Source organism: Pundamilia nyererei, unplaced genomic scaffold, assembly GCF_000239375.1.
Source record: "Pundamilia nyererei isolate P.nyererei 1_Seehausen unplaced genomic scaffold, PunNye1.0 scaffold00137, whole genome shotgun sequence".
In the NCBI taxonomy this organism is placed as follows: domain Eukaryota; kingdom Metazoa; phylum Chordata; class Actinopteri; order Cichliformes; family Cichlidae; genus Pundamilia; species Pundamilia nyererei.
Genome location: NW_005187538.1, coordinates 950,910 through 968,855, shown reverse-complemented (window position 1 = coordinate 968,855; position 17,946 = coordinate 950,910). Strand labels below are relative to the sequence as shown.

At 38.1% G+C, this 17,946-nt stretch overlaps 1 protein-coding gene across 1 annotated transcript in view; it reads left to right on the top strand.

Annotated features, from left to right (window-relative positions):
- Positions 1 to 17,272, top strand: part of chrna7a (cholinergic receptor, nicotinic, alpha 7a (neuronal)) — a 23,069-nt gene extending 5,797 nt beyond the window's left edge. The window contains exons 4-10 of the mRNA XM_005743978.1: positions 1,649 to 1,758; positions 4,939 to 5,018; positions 8,634 to 8,801; positions 8,911 to 9,105; positions 14,124 to 14,210; positions 14,609 to 14,718; positions 16,110 to 17,272. Coding sequence (XP_005744035.1) covers positions 1,649 to 1,758; positions 4,939 to 5,018; positions 8,634 to 8,801; positions 8,911 to 9,105; positions 14,124 to 14,210; positions 14,609 to 14,718; positions 16,110 to 16,652 — 1,293 coding nt within the window. The 3' untranslated portion in view covers positions 16,653 to 17,272. The remainder of the gene's footprint in view (positions 1 to 1,648; positions 1,759 to 4,938; positions 5,019 to 8,633; positions 8,802 to 8,910; positions 9,106 to 14,123; positions 14,211 to 14,608; positions 14,719 to 16,109) is intronic.
- Positions 17,273 to 17,946: the final 674 nt, after the last annotated feature.

Sequence of the window (17,946 nt, the reverse complement as noted above, 5' to 3'; positions counted from 1 at the left end):
TGTCCCCAGAGAGGTGGCGTCTGATACCCAACCTGACATATAGACACAGACATACAGGCACACACAGATACAAACATCCATTCCCACCCTCATGCTCTCATATGCACTTACTCCACACTTCACAGTGTGTTTTAAGAAAATAATCTGTAATACAAAAGTCATTCTTGTGCCTTATATTGTTTTGTCCCGTTACATTTGAACCCAGGGCTGTGTAACCCACAGTTTGGCTTTAGATTATCAGATTTTTCAGAAACATCTGGAATTCATACTACTTAAACTATATGCTGCCATTAAAGGAAAGGATATTCCAAAATTCAGGCGCATTTTTCTAGTGCAAAATATGTTTTATCTGAAAAGGGAATGAACATTAATTAATTTGACCGCTTAGTTCCACTTAGTTAGGGTCAGATTTAGTACAGACTCGGTTTTGTTTTGCAGTTCCTGCTGTTCTTGCAGTTCCAGGCAGACAATCAAATAAACTAAAGATGTAAAACCACGTGTGCACAGATAAGAGCCAGATGCATATGAATGATAAAGCAAAGGCATAAACTTCTAACATTACTATGCACGCCGCTTCACTTGTTCCACATGTTTTCATGTTACAGCCTTTTTCCAAAATGGATCAGATTCATTTTTCACCTCACAATTCTACACACCATACCTCATAATGACAAGTGGAAGAAAGCTTAAAATTCTCACAAATTTATTAAAAAATCAACAAAAAAAAACCGGTCTAAATTTCTTAAAAAACTAAAAATATATTATAAAAATGCTAAATGCTTGTTGAAGTACCTTTGAAAAAAATTAACATGAAATAAATGAAAGCCATCATATTCACAAGATGAAAAATATTGACAATTTTCAGTTAGAAATGGAGTAAAAGGAATCAAATGCTTGTTAATTACTAAGCTATTTAGCTCATCATATTTATCCATTTTAATTATACATTCTGATATTTACATATATACTGTCTATAAATGAATAGACACTGTATCTCCTACAGTGTGTAAACCAAGTATCCACTAAGTACCAAAGTTTAGTTTAAATGTTTAACAGCCTGCCTCACCCATATACAGCATCACCCTCTGCATAATCCTGGAGTCTTTCAGCCTCTGTAGTCACATATAATAGACATTGCAGTAAAGACCAACACAACTGTAAACTCATATCTTCAGCCTGGCCAAGGCACCATCACCATCACCATAACCACGTTAAATCTCAGGCCAGGTCTGATGTCACAGAAAGCAGGTATTAAGAGCCCTTTAAACAGTACTTGTGCTTATTATAACTGAAATATAATAATCTTCTGACATTTTGGGTTGAAATGTCTCAACAGCTACAAGCTGGAACTGTAATCATCCTCTGAGTTTTCCAATTATGTCGACATTTCAAATGCGCTTAGCAGCATTTTTTCTGAACAGAAAACCTTCCAGACAGAAATCAAGTCTCATTCTTGTTCCATGTCACTCTGTGATGTTGTCACATACATTTATTTTGGCTTTTATAGTAACTGTCACTGCTACGAGGAAACCGTGTTAAATCCCCGAGCCTCTAAAAAGGCTTAATAAGCCCATAGGCCTTTAAATGTATTAAAAATAAGTAAGTGGAATGTGAAAGTCAAGGTGTCAAATGTGTTTGCATTTTGCAGTACTGGACTGACTATTACCTCCAGTGGAATCCATTGGATTATCCAGGTGTGTCCAATGTGAGATTTCCTGACCATCTCATTTGGAAACCAGACATTCTGCTGTATAACAGGTAGGCACTGATCTGCTGGGTTGTAAACTGTAGTTGTACATGGTGTTAGATTTATGCCTGATTTAGACCTCTGCAGCAAATCTACATCATAACTTACAACATAAAGGGAAGCTACTTTTAACCCGTACGCTTCCATGAAATTCAGTCTCTACAGACTCCATCGACCTGAATAGTAGTTACATTTCTCTGGATGTGCACGTCAGGTTAGTGGAAGATTACCGTGTATGGTTAAAAGGGGTTTCTGGTTACAATATAGATTCCCCAAGAAGCCTAAGTAAGTATTAGTGTGCATGCATTTTCTTCTACATAACGCACAGGGACCTCAGAGGGATGTGATGCATTTTTAGATTTTGGTGCTCCAGAGGTTAAACAAGGTTGTTTGCAGTCACGCTGTCTGTGATACACTAAAGACCAAATATTGTAAACAATATCTTGTTGTTTAAAAATGGCGAATAAAGAAAACTGTTGTGCCTCATCCTCTACTATATTCGTTTTGAAGGATGTGATGTACAGGAGATCCAAAATCCAATGAATACTGTATAATCTTTAGCATATCTTTGGTATGAACAAAATGTTAATATAGGTACCTGTAAAATTTTGTAATTATTGGATGTTCTGTGAGTAAACTTGAAATTTAAACTTGTTACTAAATTAAACATAAATAGCTAGTAATATTTTTAACACCTCCTATTTTTATGGTATTAAGTGTCACGGTGTGGTGTTTGTGTAGAAAAGGATCCAAAATGCAGGCAAAGGTTATGATGCGAGTGAGCGTTTATTTAAGTGACCAAAGTGGCAAAACAGGGAATGAGGAACGAAAAGCTACCAAAACCTACACTGGGAAAACTAAAGACAACCCTGAAAACATGACGAGAGATGCAGAGTGATGAACAAAACACCATCAAATGCAGACGAGCAGGCAGACAAACACTATACAAAGTAATCAGGAAATGACTCACAGCAGGGACGCACAGCTGAACCTAATTGACATGACGAGACAGGGAGACATAAGTTGAACACAATGAAGTCACACATGGATCTACAAAGTAAAACAGCAAGTTCCCAGACTGTTTAACAGAATACAAAATCAGAGTGAACTAGAAAATAATAACAATAAACTCAAACGCTGGGTGACCGACCCAGGACCATGACATTAAGTACAAGTATATTTAATCATAGCCTCCAACTTTATATATGTTGTTGTCTCCCAAATTACAGTTCGAACATTGCTGTATTTGGCAGGCTGTCATCTGTTTTTTGACCTAAACGTTCACTATATGTGTGTATGCTGTTAAAAATGTAACCCTGGCGCCATCAGATTTCCAGCTGCAGAGTGAGATGGCTACAACTGATTGGGCGCAACCAGCACAAATATCCCATCAAACATTTAGACATTTTATTAAACAAGGACACATAAGAATGTAATATGAGCGTATACTACTGACTGTTTTATTTACTATGAAATAGCTCCCAAAAAGAGTGGGAGTGCCTGAATAGAATAACTGTATTCAAGTGGCAACATGTGAAAAGATACTGTGTTCAGGCTTCTGCTCATGAGCTCTGGAAAGCATCAGACCCCGTGCTGCCACAGGCATTATTATGACTGTCTTGCTGAGACAGACAAGCAGAGAATTTAAAGATACATGCAGCTCGGTCCTTGTCCTTTTCTGTTTTTTGTTTTTGTAATTTTAACTCTGTATACCAACACAGTTGATTTTAAATCGAATGATACGCGATTGAATTGAGGAAAACAGAGTGTCTCATTAACTGTTTAGGAGTTATAGCTTTTTAAATGAATGGCCATTTTCAGAAACTCAAAATTAATTGGGCAAACTGACATCATTTTAAATTCAGGATGGTTTTAAATACCTGGATGAAAATCCTCTACAGTCATTAAAGTCCAGAACACATAGACATCAGCACTTGATATTTCCTTCCCTTGACAGGCTCTGCCTGATTTTTACTGCAGCCACCGGCTGTTGTGGGTCTCTCTGATGTCAGTGTTGTCTTAAGTAACTGAAAGGCATGCTGTGCTGGGTTGAGATCAGGTGATGGGCTTTGCTATTAAACTATATCCCTTTTCTTTGCAATGAGAAACTCAGCTTAACCCCTTAGCAGTCCAATTAGTCCCCTAAACCATCCAATGTCCCGTGGGCGGTACGTCCGACTGCTAAGGGGTTAAATACATCTGTTATAAAAATGCAGTCCAATGCCATTTTTGAAGTTTTCGCTGTCACAGTCCTACTGAGGTCAAAAACAAAATAAAGGCTAACTAAAGTACACGCAAATATATTTTTTAGTTAGTTAGTTAGTATTTGTGTGTATTTTGGCTTTATCCACTGTAACATATATTCTTATGTGCAATACACATTTTACTGTGCAATATACATCTTAATAACGTGTGATATTTTTCCGTGCCACAGTCATTTAGTGTAAGTGCAATACAGAAACTACTGTTTTATACTTGAAATTATTTGACATATTCTTTCTTTCTTATCTTCATTTTTTCCCCTCTGGCTCTAAGCTCTGCACAAGATTTCCTGAGTACCCACACCCAGTGTATGTGTACAAATGGCAAATAAAAGATTTTAACTTTATCTTCTTATCTTATTGGTAGGTTGGTTACACGGCTGGGATATTACACTTCAAGGATAGGGGAGCTGTGCACTTTAAGTAAAAAGCTAGAAAAGCACTTTGCAATAAATCATTTAGACAAATTAATAAAATTGTATAGAAATGGTAGGAAGAGCATTTCATTATATGTCCCAAATGAAATAAAGCTATAGCGATCCCCATTAATCAATCTCTAGAACATCTGAACAAAATACATTAAAGGTACCTTACTCCCCTGGCAGCTAATAAGAGAGAGAGAGCATTGTACTTCATATGAATGTCATTTTCTTTATTCAACTTTAGCTCAACCGAGCCCCAGCCTTTGGGAATTTATTTAGATGGAGTGCATTGTGGGTAGCAGGGTAACAACTAAATACTCATCTCCTGGGAAGGTTTGCATGAGATGTGACTCCTTGTTTGTTGTGTATCTGCAGAAATAATGACTTAGAGAATTATTTATATATTCCTACCACAACTGCCCCTCCTCGCTTGGTAACTTCCACTGAAATAATACTGGTGGCAAATAACTCAACATTAAATGCTGGAATTGTTCCATGTTGTCTACAGTGCGGACGAAAGGTTCGATGCTACGTTCCGTACCAACATTTTGGTCAACTCCTCGGGCACCTGTTCCTACCTACCTCCAGGTAAAAGCCATATCTTAGTCACTGACACATATTGACTGGGGGAAAATACATTTTTACCTTCGCAGCAACACTTCCATCCATCCATCTTCATCCGCTTTATCCGAGGCCGGGTTGCGGGGGCAGCAGCCTAAGCAAAGAGGCCCAGACCTCCCTCTCCCCAGCCACCTCCTCCAGCTTATCCGGGGGAACACCAAGGCGTTCCCAGGCCAGCCGAGATATAATCTCTCCAGCGTGTCCTGGGTCTGCCCCGGGGCCTCCTCCCGGTGGGACATGCCTGGAACACCTCACCCAGGAGGCATCCTTGTCAGATGCCCGAACCACCTCAGCTGGCTCCTTTCGATGTGAAGCAGCAACACTTACTGTATGAAATATGAAAACAAAAACAATAACAAATGATATGTGGAAACAACCCACAGAAGTTGCCTGTCCTGTCAGGAGCAGACATTAGCTGGGTACATTTAAAATAAATACATGGCTCCTGAATCTTCTGACTCATTCACCTGTATGTTAAAGCATTAATTGTTACACCTTACTCTAGATCCAGTCCAAGTGTTTTACCTCTGTGCCGGCTCATGTGTGGGTAATGCTTTCTATACAGCAGTAGAGTAAGCACAAAGTGGTCCATAGGCTCTACATATCATCCAAAATAACAAAAAAAATTTCCCTGTGCGAGTCTTCAGTGAAGTGTGTATTAGAATGATGCATAATGTTACATAAGCCTCCTGTGGGTGCAGTTTAAACATAAATGCAACACACATAATGTGTTGTATATAAGCACAGGTAGTAAGAATGATGTGTTATAAAACCTTTTGTCAAACACAGTTACAGAACAGAACAGGCCCATGTTTAGAGGCTGCAGATAACCACTCGATCACATTTCAAGACTTGAAGAGTCTTTTGTGACTAAAAACCTACATGTAATGGCAAAAATTAACTGACATTTTATATGATACTAAAAAAGAAAATACCCGTGCTATATTTGTTGTTTGTGTGACTAAATCTTAGATGCCTAAAATCCAAACCTTTGCAAATGTTTCATTATTCTTTAATTATCAAAATACATCTGCTTTACACTCGTCCTCAGAGGACAGCGACTCGCTGCCATTAATGTGCATCTACACCCCCATGAGTATTACTGAAGAGGTACTCGTCACTTCTCTCTGTAGCGACAAGTACCCGACTTTAATAATTCAGAGCAGTGAACAAATGTGGGTCTGGTGTGGCTTTGCAAATATATGAAATTTTAACCCTGGAGGGCTTTTGGAATACTTATACATAATAATTACGATAGTATATCATTATTTGACATAAAGAACAAGAAGTCTCATTATTTTTTCATATTGACTTTGTAATGAACTCAAATTATTTTTGCAGTATTCACAATAAAATCTGAGAGAGTGGATGACTGTCTTTGATTCATAAATTACTTTAAGTTGAATTATTTTCTACAAAAAGAGGTTTTAGTTGGTTATGAACTGAAACAAACCTGTTATTATTATTATTATTATTATTATTATTATTATTATTATTATACCGAGCAGATTCTTACCATTGTGCAGTAACATGACAAACTATGACTTGGGGATAGCAGATGCTAATGAGCTCTCATAAGCTGCAGCTTTGAATTGATTTCCAGAACTTAATGCCCCATAGATGTATTTTAATATGTTAGGTTTTTAGCTTCTTCTTCTTTTTTTTGTCTCTTCTATGACGCGTTACATGAGAAGATTAGTACTGCTAAGTATGAAATATGAGCCAGGAGCTCTCGACTTAGGCTAGCATAAAAATGTGGTTTTTCATTTAGCAAGTCTGGTCACATGTTTAACTGTGTTATTACTCTTTTCATCTCATTCTTGCAAAGAAAGTGTCATCTTCTAATGTTTTTCTTAGAGCAGAATGGCATTTTTTTTTTTCAAATCCACCTGGTTCTGAGACACCATTCACATTTTGATGCTATGTATTAGGCATGTTAAACTCAATTTACATTGCAGGTCACATATTAATCTTATGTGGCCCAGACATCCTGTCAATGTACAGAAATGTAACTACATATTTATTCAATGAGATATCTTAACATAAGAAAAAAAAATGCAATTTCACCAGTTTGTCTCAGTTTTTCTACACGATAAAGACACGCTGCTGTTGTAAAAGAAAGAAATGTCTCATTTAATTGCTCTGGTGTAGTATGAATGTCCATGAGGGAGGTCTTTATCCGTAGGAAAAGCTGTCGAACTTGTGAAAATGCAGTTTAAAAGTTGAAATTTACGTCCTCTTTCACATTTTCCAAAGCCATACTGTGGGACGGATTGGAGTTTTTGGTGGGCTGATTCTAGCCCACGGGCCTTATGTTTGTCATCCCTGCTATATATAAATCTCTCTCTAAAACCATCAGCGCATATGCACACACACGCCTACCAATCATAAAGTTAAAACCGACTGCTTAAATATTGCAAAGGTTATCGCTGACCCATCATAGGGTAAGTAAGAAAGTAAAGTTTCTTTATATAGCACTGTACAACCATTTAAACATAATTAATATCAAAAGAGAACCACAAATAAAGATAAAAACCTAAATAACAAAAGTATGACAAGGTGTCCCTCTGTACCCACGAGTGGAGGTCAGCCCCTATGCCCATCAGGGCTTCGAAGAAGTCACCAAAAAGTCGCAAGCTACAAGCTTTCGTTGCTTTTTTTAGACAAAGGAAAATATGATGTGAAGTGACACAGTGTAACTGGCTAAAAAAAAATGGCTAAAAATAATAGTGTAATTATTTACATCACCTGTGGTTTCAATGACATGGCTGATCACTCTACATATGCAGTATAAGCATGGATTCAAGGGAGCACACTGAAACAGAGTGCCTTCCTGTCATAGCTGGTGATTACTGCTCTCCCTGCCAAGCTCTTCCCCTTTTTCCTTACCCAGCAAAAGTGCTGGCTGGCTTTCCCTTAGCATCTTTAATCAATACAGCTTGATCACTAGATTTATTCTGGATTGATTACTTCTGTCTCAAGAAAATTGCCTCTCAACTTTTCTCCAAATGATTCCTCATTGGATGCCTTATTGGTACCAAATAATCATTTCATGCTTGAGTTGAACACAACTGCATTATGTGGATAAAACTGTATGCAGATTGGACAAATCATTTGAATTTCCAGACATTTGTCTTTGTGACTGAGGTTCATTACAGTAAATCGGACTCATTCTTCAGTGTTGTCTATATTCATTTCATATTCACGTTTGCCACCTTAATGCCGCTAGCAGAGGCATTGTTTACTGCCAGTGTCTTCTATATTTCTTAAATATGGATGAAAATAGTTTGGTGGCTGCCTGTCCTGAAGAATCACCCTCCACTTTCATCGCATTGTCATATTGGATTTTGTACTCTTTCTCGGCTGGATGGCACTTTGACTTCACATCTCCTCAGAGTAAAACTCTTTGCTGCCTCTCTTTTTCATTTTTCAGTTTCTCTCTGCTTCCTATATACCAGAGTAATCGAGTGTGCTCTCTAACTAAGCTTGGAATATTCATGTGTCCGTTTCTATCTACAGGTGAAGTACAATATGTATGAAAGCAAGTCTTTCGGCATCTTTCAGTGTTTCTCACCACAACAGGGATTTTCAAGAGCACCTGCCACATCGATGTGCGTTGGTTCCCGTTTGATGTCCAAAGATGTGACCTGAAGTTTGGTTCCTGGACATACGGGGGTTGGTCTCTGGACTTAAAGGTGATGGATGCAGATATCAGCAATTACATTGCCAACGGAGAGTGGGATCTTGTTGGTAAGTAAGGTTGTCAGTAAAATCATTGAAAATATTTTGCTCTAATCTTTCTCTCCAACTTTCTGTAACCCGTCGGACCACAGTAAATGTATGCCTTGTTTTGAATCAGAGGTTCCAGGACAAAGGAATGAGCATTTCTACGGCTGTTGTGAGGAACCGTACCCTGACGTCACCTTCACCGTGGTGATGCGCAGACGGACGCTCTACTATGGCCTCAATCTTCTCATCCCATGCGTTCTGATCTCTACTCTGGCCCTGCTTGTCTTCCTCCTGCCTGCTGACTCTGGAGAGAAAATCTCCCTGGGTAAAACCAGCTTCATTCAAAAAAAAAAAAAAAAAAAAGTTCCGTTTGACAGCAATTTTTTGTAACATCAGTTTGTAAGAACTGTAATCTCAAGACTTCAATTGCAAAGTTAAGAACCTGCATTATAGATGGAAACCCATCAAAAGTTAGCAAGCAATGGATGCCCATGATACACTAATGGGAGTCCACATATTAAGAAACTAGCAGGTACGTGGCAACCAGAGGTCATAAAAATTGAATTACATCCAGCTACTTCAGGCAACACCAGGCAAAAAAAATTCTGATAGTAGAAAAAGGTGTGTCCCATCTTTTCTCAACCCTCAGATGAGTGATTTAAGCAACTACCACAGTTACCTACATTACAGGGTTACCTAGGTAACCGGAGCTTGGAATGTCCACTAACAACAAACCACAAGCGACAAAGACTATGTGAAAGTCCCTTTACTGTGCTCACATTACTGAAACCACCATGCATTTTTGGTTATATTGTTGGATACCTGACACACAGTCAGATCCATTTCCTTGTGCTTTTCACCCCTCAGCCTGAAAAGCTGTTTGGGTATTTTGCCAATGCAATAACTCAGGAATGAGGGTATGTGAGATTTTCAAATTGATACAAATGGTACATCTACTAAAAATCTCAGATGAGTTTGAATCTCATTGAATCTTATACCTTCACCTCAAGATGGAAGGTCAAGTTGTTGTTTTTTTAAATCTTTTGAACACAGGAACTCAGAAAGATGTCAACTAGGATTTTCAAATTTATACCAAAGGTGCATTTGCTAGGAGGCCGAAGGATAGCACTGGTGGCAGAATTTTAGAGCAGCCACAGAAAAACAACATATTAACTAAGTGGACAGTTTACAGCGAAGACATTTCTTGACTTCTTACCACTGTTTTCTCAGCTGCTATATGTGCTAAAGACAATCGTGAGGTTAGTATTAAATAATAAAGTTGGGGAAACAATGTGATGCCATTATTTTAAAATTACTCCAAAACTCTTTGTCTGCAATATGTTCTTTAAGCAGCAAGTTAATGCATATCACCTCAGTATCACAACCATACTGATAAGTCTGTTAACCAATATTGAAAGCTTTAATCGCACTCTGTGAACACATAGCTAGCGCCAAATGTGGTTCTACTTTTTTTAGACACAATCTACCTGAAGATGTGGCTCTGAATTAAAAATGCAGATAGTTTAGAAACCAGGAACTTCCAAGTTGCACATTTCTGAATGTCACTAATTGCAGTAGTGCTTTTGCAATTAGTGAAAAGATAAAATATTTTCTCCGCCACGCTGAGAAAATTAAAACTTTAAGTTTCTGAGCTACCAAGCAAAGTTACTATGAGTTGAAGACATAACCTTAATTGTAATAGAGTCGAATACAATAATAACCCAGAGCATCAATTCACATTGAGAACAATAAACCCTGTATATGTTTAAACTCACTGTATCAGCATTGTCATTATGAGCTTGCCAATGTTGTTATTTCACTCAAATTACAACTCTAGCAAAGCTACTGATATAGACTTCTTTTTAATATGAATTGATTTGGGATATCACTCTCAGTTGGAATGCATTTTGTTAGTGCAGAAATCCTTGTGCCAATCAAGCCATACGCTACATTATTTTTAAGCTGTCGTATCACCGAACACTAAACTAAAATTCCATTAGCTTCATCTTTTTTTTCAAGATGAAATCGAGATCCATTCTCTTCTGATGAGCTCATCTGGGCAGCTGATTTTGCTGTGGTGCAATATTCCAGATTTATATCCTGCGTGACTCTAAAGCAGCCGTCTGTAATATGCGTTTGTTGCCAGAACCATAAGACGTTATCAATTTAAATTGGGGTTTCAGAGGCATGTTTGCACCTCTGCTACTTAGAGTGTACCTTTCAGACATTGTTTCACCTTTGATACTTCTATTGCCGTGGCATCTTTTTCAGTTAGACTTTAGAGTTTAGGTGTTATGTTTAGGTCCTGAGTGACCCCAGTATTGTTTCTGCACATCCACCAACCTATTTCTGAACACTGACTTTTCTCGATGATGTGTTCCATCCTCAGGTTACAACGGTAATTCTGTTAAAACATTTTCAATTTTGTTCTTTTGCAAGTCCTTCCAAGAAGCTTCAATGTCACAATTATTGTAAAAAAAAATCAAATGTTCCTAAACCCCCATGCTACAGAAAGTTTGATCATTTTGTAAACGACCTTATGCTAACGTGACTGTGATCTTTGTGATAACTATGATATGAAAAAGGAAGCAAAATAGCCAAGAATTAATGAGATCATAACCAGGTTACATCATTTACAGCCCAAGTAGTTTTGACACGCAGCCAAACCTTCTTTCATTATTCTTTAATGTTTCTCCATCTTAGACAACTTCAAAACCACTGCTTACCCATATTCTCTTGGGTAATCAGTGGTTTTATGAAAACCAATGGCTTTCCAGCAATCCTATTGCTCCGTGGCTTTATGAAGTGACCTAATTATAACCACAGATTGACGAACAGAATTGTCAGAAGACCTTTGAAAACCTTTAATCTTATCGCAGTTGTCAGAGTTGCCTGAGTGTTTCATTCATTCATTATAAATGCTTTATATAGACAGTATCTGAGGTGTGTGTGTGTACTGCATGTTTCAGTAGAGGCTATTAATTTATGTAGTTTCTGCCTTTTTCAAATGATTAGAGTCCTGTGTTGCAGCTGGATTCCTTCATTAACCAAATGATGCCTAATGTGCGGGCTCACTGTGTGCATTTTCATCTGCATGTTGCTTTTTATGTTTTCAAAGCTTATAGAGGAAAGAGAAATGAGGATTGGGTGTGTGAAGATATAAGTTGCTATGATAGTATGAATTCTTCTTTAACACAAAATTTATTTAAAATTTTTTATGTATAATGCGGTTCACTTCAATGTCTCATAGCTTCTTCTCAATCTATGTGTGTGCTGACTATGTCATAAAAACCACTGTAAATGAAATCAGTATATCTAGTTACCCAACTCAACGTCAGCATTTTTAAGAATGGCGAACACAGAGTGAGAAATGTGTTTTAATGCCAGCATTTATTGCCCGGTTTAATTTCAGTTAAATTGAGCTGCCATGAGAAGTGTGATTTGTGATATTATAAATGGATCAACAGGAACATTATAGTGCATTTAATGGTAAGATGAAAATTTAAGGAAAAACAACAAAATAGCCAAATAAAATGAAACTAGTTATTTTTTGAATGTTTGAATAGCTAACTGTTTGATATTATGCTATTTAAACTACAGTATGACATTTTTAAGAAAGATTATTGTGTATGTAGTTATGCAAAGAAGAGAGCACAACCCATGATTCATTGCATGACCCAGTTTGGGCTGCTGAACTGATGGCCTCACATCACTGTGCTTGACTCTAGAATACTTGTACATAGAGGAATATATGGTCGATAGTGTGCCCAGGTCCTGTGGCTGCAAAAAACACAGTGCTTGACAGTTGAAATGAGGTGTTTGCGTCAATATGCTGTGTTTGTTTTTCACCGTAGATGGCACTATGGTCAGTTTCCACTTTGGTGTCATCTGTTTAAAGGACATTGTTCCAGAAGTCTTGTAGTTTGTTCAGAAACTTTGAAACCTGAAGCTGTGCTGCCATATAGAAAGAAGGGACTTTCTCCTAGTTATCCTTCCAAGCCACCTATACTTGTTCATTCTTTTCCTATTTGTCATATTTAACACAGTAACTGAGGCTTGTAGTGTGTGTGATGTAGCTCTTGGTTTTTTGCAGTTTCTCTGAGTACTGCATGGTCTGACCCTGGGATGAGTTTGCTGGGCTGTCCACACATAAGTTTGTGTTAAATGGACTGGTTTTTATACAGCGCTTTTTTAGCCTACCTGAACACAACTTTATACGACTTGGCTCATTCACCCGTTCATACAGTTTTCCACGTAAGTGCTTTCTATCTAACATTCACACATATTTCTACGTTGACAGATGCATCAGAGAGCAGCTTGGGGTCAGTATCTCGTCCAAGGGTGCAGGCTGGAAAAACCACTAACCTTCCAATTAGTAGATGACACGCTCTACCTGCTAAACCACAGCCACACCAAACACACCTGAGATACCTAAAACACCTGAAGGCTCCAGACCAGCAAACTACCAAAACCTCTGTTTTATAGATGAGCTCACACTTGTTAACAATAGATTAATCAAGTACATTAACGGCATCTGGCTGCTACTTATTTGATCCTCATTCCTGTGTCACTGGCCTGGTCTTTTTCCCTATCTAAGAAATTCAAAAAATAACTTTTGAAGATGTTGAAGAACATTAATACTCTCCTCAGTCCTTCTCAGATTTAAATATTCTTCCCTGATCCAAAGAAAGGACTAAAGTAGCAGTTATGACAAACTCAAGCCGCTTTTAAAGTGTTTTTCAGAGGTATCAAACGCACATGGGCATGCATGGGGGAAGTTGTGAAGTTAGTCATTAGAGCCAGTGGTGAAGTGAAGATTTGTCTCCCCATAGCTAAAGATACGTGTTGCTCTTGCTTTTACCTTTTCAGGTCATCTTGTGACACAGTGAGGTTTGATCACTCCCGAATTTTGATTTACAGAGATTATATGTTTCAATTTTTCACATTTGACTACTGTGAATTAACCAGTTGCTGTGGAGTAGAATAAACTTTAAAACAAAGCAGAATTAGCAGACTAAAAGAGTATAAGGTGGCACAAATTCATGGAATAAATTGAATGGCTTTGTGCGAAATAGGAACAAAATGTGAATAATAGAATAAATCTGGGTACAAAGCAACTGCAAACACCTGAAAATGATAAAACAGTCATTTTAATGTTTAATACGTCTGCAACAGTATTTATTGCTATAATATTAGAGGGTCTTTGTGTCTGTTTGTGACATAACATCCAGCTTATGGTGATTTGTAGCTGATTGAAAGATCAAAAACATACGTGTGTGTGAATACTTTTGTTGAACTACGTTTTGTTGTCAGCTGATAACTGAGATTTGGTTTCCTCCCCAGGTATTACGGTCCTGCTCTCTCTGACTGTCTTTATGCTGCTAGTTGCAGAGATTATGCCTGCCACATCAGACTCTGTGCCTTTAATAGGTAAGCCAGGCCAAAGTTAAAAGCAGTTCCTATGGATGTCAACTACTATCAGAGAGAAGCAAAGGGTGAAATTTTCTGTAGTCATTTTTCATCAGGGATTTCCTTATATCACAGTGTAGCTAAATTCAAGCAGCTACCCAGTATTTAGATTTCGTTTTGGTTTAGGGATCTGAGTCAGTCTGTTTGAATCAGTGGAATGAAAGCACTTCTTCAGGCACATAAGTGAGCAGTAATGCTCAAGGGATGAAGACATATTTGCTGTCCTTAATGATCGGCCCGGCCTTTCTTCTTGTATGCATAACCTTGATGTTATCATCTAGTTTTCTCATTGTTTTTTTACTACACAGTACTTCTTTCTGATCCATTCTGATTGCCGCCTGCATTTCTTTTTTATGCAGCTGAATATTTTGCCACTACAATGGTCATTGTCGGTCTCTCAGTGATTGCTACAGTTCTGGTCCTGCAATATCATCACCACGACCCTGATGGAGGCAAGATGCCAAAATGGGTGAGTGTTTTCTCAAACAATAATAGCTTTTTCGTGAATTTTACTGGCATTATTATTTATGTAGTTTCATTATAGACACACGCAAAAATATGGAATACATTAAAATCAAACTGTTGACAAACCTAAATAAAATGCACATTTTTAAGTAATGAATTGAAAAACAAATGCTAGATATAGCAAATATGACACTGATTAAACATATATATGCGAATTCATAAGGGTTAAAACTATATCAAATATAATATATGTAACAAATATAACATAAGTGTATGTAATGTATATATGTATGCAGCAATTATTTTGAAAGATATTTCAGAAACCTGGGAAAGGGGAACAGAATAATCTCTAACAGTTCAAAACTAAGGTTACTAAGAAACAGATTAGTAACATAATTGGATACAAATTCACAGTAATCATCTATAAAGGCCATGCTAGTGCTGAACAATATATAAATTCCACATATGCTGCCATCCAGATGACTTTATTCAGCAATCTACAATAACCTGCTTGCACTCAGGATTTGTCACATGGTGAAAATATTGCATTATCTGCACTATGAAATGAAAAATGTGAAAAATAAAGCCCAGAGAAGTTCACCTAGAATCTTATATGAAGCAAGAATAGGAAAACATTTAGCTCTCAAAACTGCACTAATGGGCTCCTCAGTTCTCAAGCGCTTCAAAGAACAGGTGATGCAACACGGTGGTAAACAGTGAATCCACATTTAAAAACTTGTTGCTTGTATGGGCAGAGTTTTCAAAAGAAACTACAATTTTTCATTTTTAACATTTGATAAGTTATCTTTGTACTATTGTCAAAATACATATAGGGTTTAGATGATTTCCAAATTGTTGCATCATCCTGTTTTATTTACATTTCATTCAGTTTCCCAATTTATTTGGAGCAACTGGTAATAACCTAATGAAAAGGTATGGAGCCAAAGAATGCAACAACACAAAGTGGAGTGAACACCTGCATGTTTTATATACTCACTGGACAGTTCATTAGGTATGTACGTTTTGAAGATGAAAAGGGGGTCCAACCCAGTACTAGCAATGTGTGGCTAATAAAGTGGCCAGTGAGTGTGTACTCAGTCCACTTTTTAATGTGATTTGTCAATTTGGGAAAATTTAATATGACAAAATGGCCTGTATTTGTATAGCGCTTTACTAGTCCCTAAGGACCCCAAAGCGCTTTACACAACCAGTCATCCACCCATTCACACACTGGTGATGGTAAGCTACATTGTAGCCACAGCTGCCCTGGGGCGCACTGACAGAGGCGAGGCTGCCGGACACTGATATTCTGCACTCATTCTTATTTCTTCAATGGCAGATTTAAAGTGAATTACAGCCTTAATCCACTCTTTCATTCACCGTTTTATCTCAAAGACCCGTGTGATCCTCCTGCATTGGTGTGCCTGGTTCCTGCGTATGAGGCGTCCGGGTGAGGAGCGAGTGCGTTCAGCCTGTCACAACAAGCCTCGACGGAGCAGCCTGACCAGCATAGACCTCAACATGAGCACCTCAGCCTCCCAATGCACCAATGGCAACATGCTCTATGTCGGCGTGCGTGGCCTGGAGAGCATTCACTGCTCCACTGCTGCCACCTCGTCTGACTCCGGGGTCCTCTGCGGACGTCTGGTTGGACGGGCAGGCGAGGACGAGATGCTCATCCCAGCAGGTCAGGTCACCCCAGTTGGAAGCCTAGAATTAGAGATGGCCAAGATCCTGGATGAGGTGCGCTACATCGCGAAAAGGTTCCGCGACCAAGACGAGGGTGAGTCTGTGTGCAACGAGTGGAAATTCGCCGCCTCCGTTATCGACAGGCTTTGTCTCATGGCTTTCTCACTCTTCACTATCCTCTGCACTATTGGTATCCTCATGTCAGCACCCAACTTTGTAGAGGCAATTTCCAAAGACTTTTTCACTTAGTTGTTCCCAGGAAATAAATGATTCATCAAATATTAAAGCCTACACCAATCACTGTTCTCACAAAGTAACCATTTTCAAACACACGGGGTAGTCATTTGGATACACTTACCCATACTTAATCCAAAGTTAAATGTAGAATGTATGTGATACATAAACAGCTGAATATATGCATCACATTACATTATTGAAAACTAGCTTTTCTCTTTTCTATCACACAGCCTGGCTTCACACCCTGATCCTGTTGTACTGTATGATTCTCTAAACTGCATAGTATTGCTTCAATGATACAATTTGCTAACCTGGCAAGAATGCTGTTATTAGTTATGCTGTGTTACCTGTGTATTACTGTGCATTATAATGTTTCTGTAATGTGTAATGTGGTCCATATACATAACGGCTACTGTACCTTCTATTCAAATGTATTTCATGTAGCACATTTCTATATCATACATTACGTTGTATTACAATCATAAGTAGAACCAAAAGCCTTGATTTAAATGTCTTCTTACTTGGTTTTACTTACTGTTTATATTTGTATGATTTGATCACTAAGAATTTCTCATCGTTCAAAATGTTGTATGTTTCATTTTTTATCAGTTACTTTCAATGGGTTGATTCTTGTCCACTTTGAAGATTCATAAATAAATTCATTCAATTCAAAAACAATCCCTTGTCAATGACAGATGCTCACATGGGACAACGGGAATAATGTCCTTTTTTTACACTTTTTCAGTGTTTTTTTAAAAACCAAACACGTAAAGCAAATGTGGAGCTGTTTATGAAGCAAGAGTTTAACCTTCTGAAAACTAGACAGAGGTTCTAGCAGTAGGATAGTACGTGTCATCTTAAACCCCAGAGTTAGTTTTTCACACGTCACAGCCAACAAACTCAAATGCACTACTCTCAATGAAGACGTTTTCTTGCAGTGAGGTCCGAGGCCTGGTGAAACAGGTGAGTCCACTTTTTTCAGTAGGATTCTCTCCAAAAGATCTCCCCAGTTTTCCACACTGGAGTTTCTGCACAAAGGAGAAGCTGGTGAATAGAGAGAACAGGAAGCAAACGCTAGACTTCACTGATTCAATGAATCAGGCAAAGACTGAAGGAATTCCTCCATCCTAAGTAGCAGCTGGTCACAGGTGATTACAAACAGGTGAGATGATTACCTCCTTGTGGTAATTATGCTCATATTTTCACCAGAAAGAATTTTAGTTTCTGCCTAATACCACTGAGCTTTCACACATCACTTGTTAATTCACAGATTTCATCCTTATGTCCATCAGTTCAGTGGAAAAAA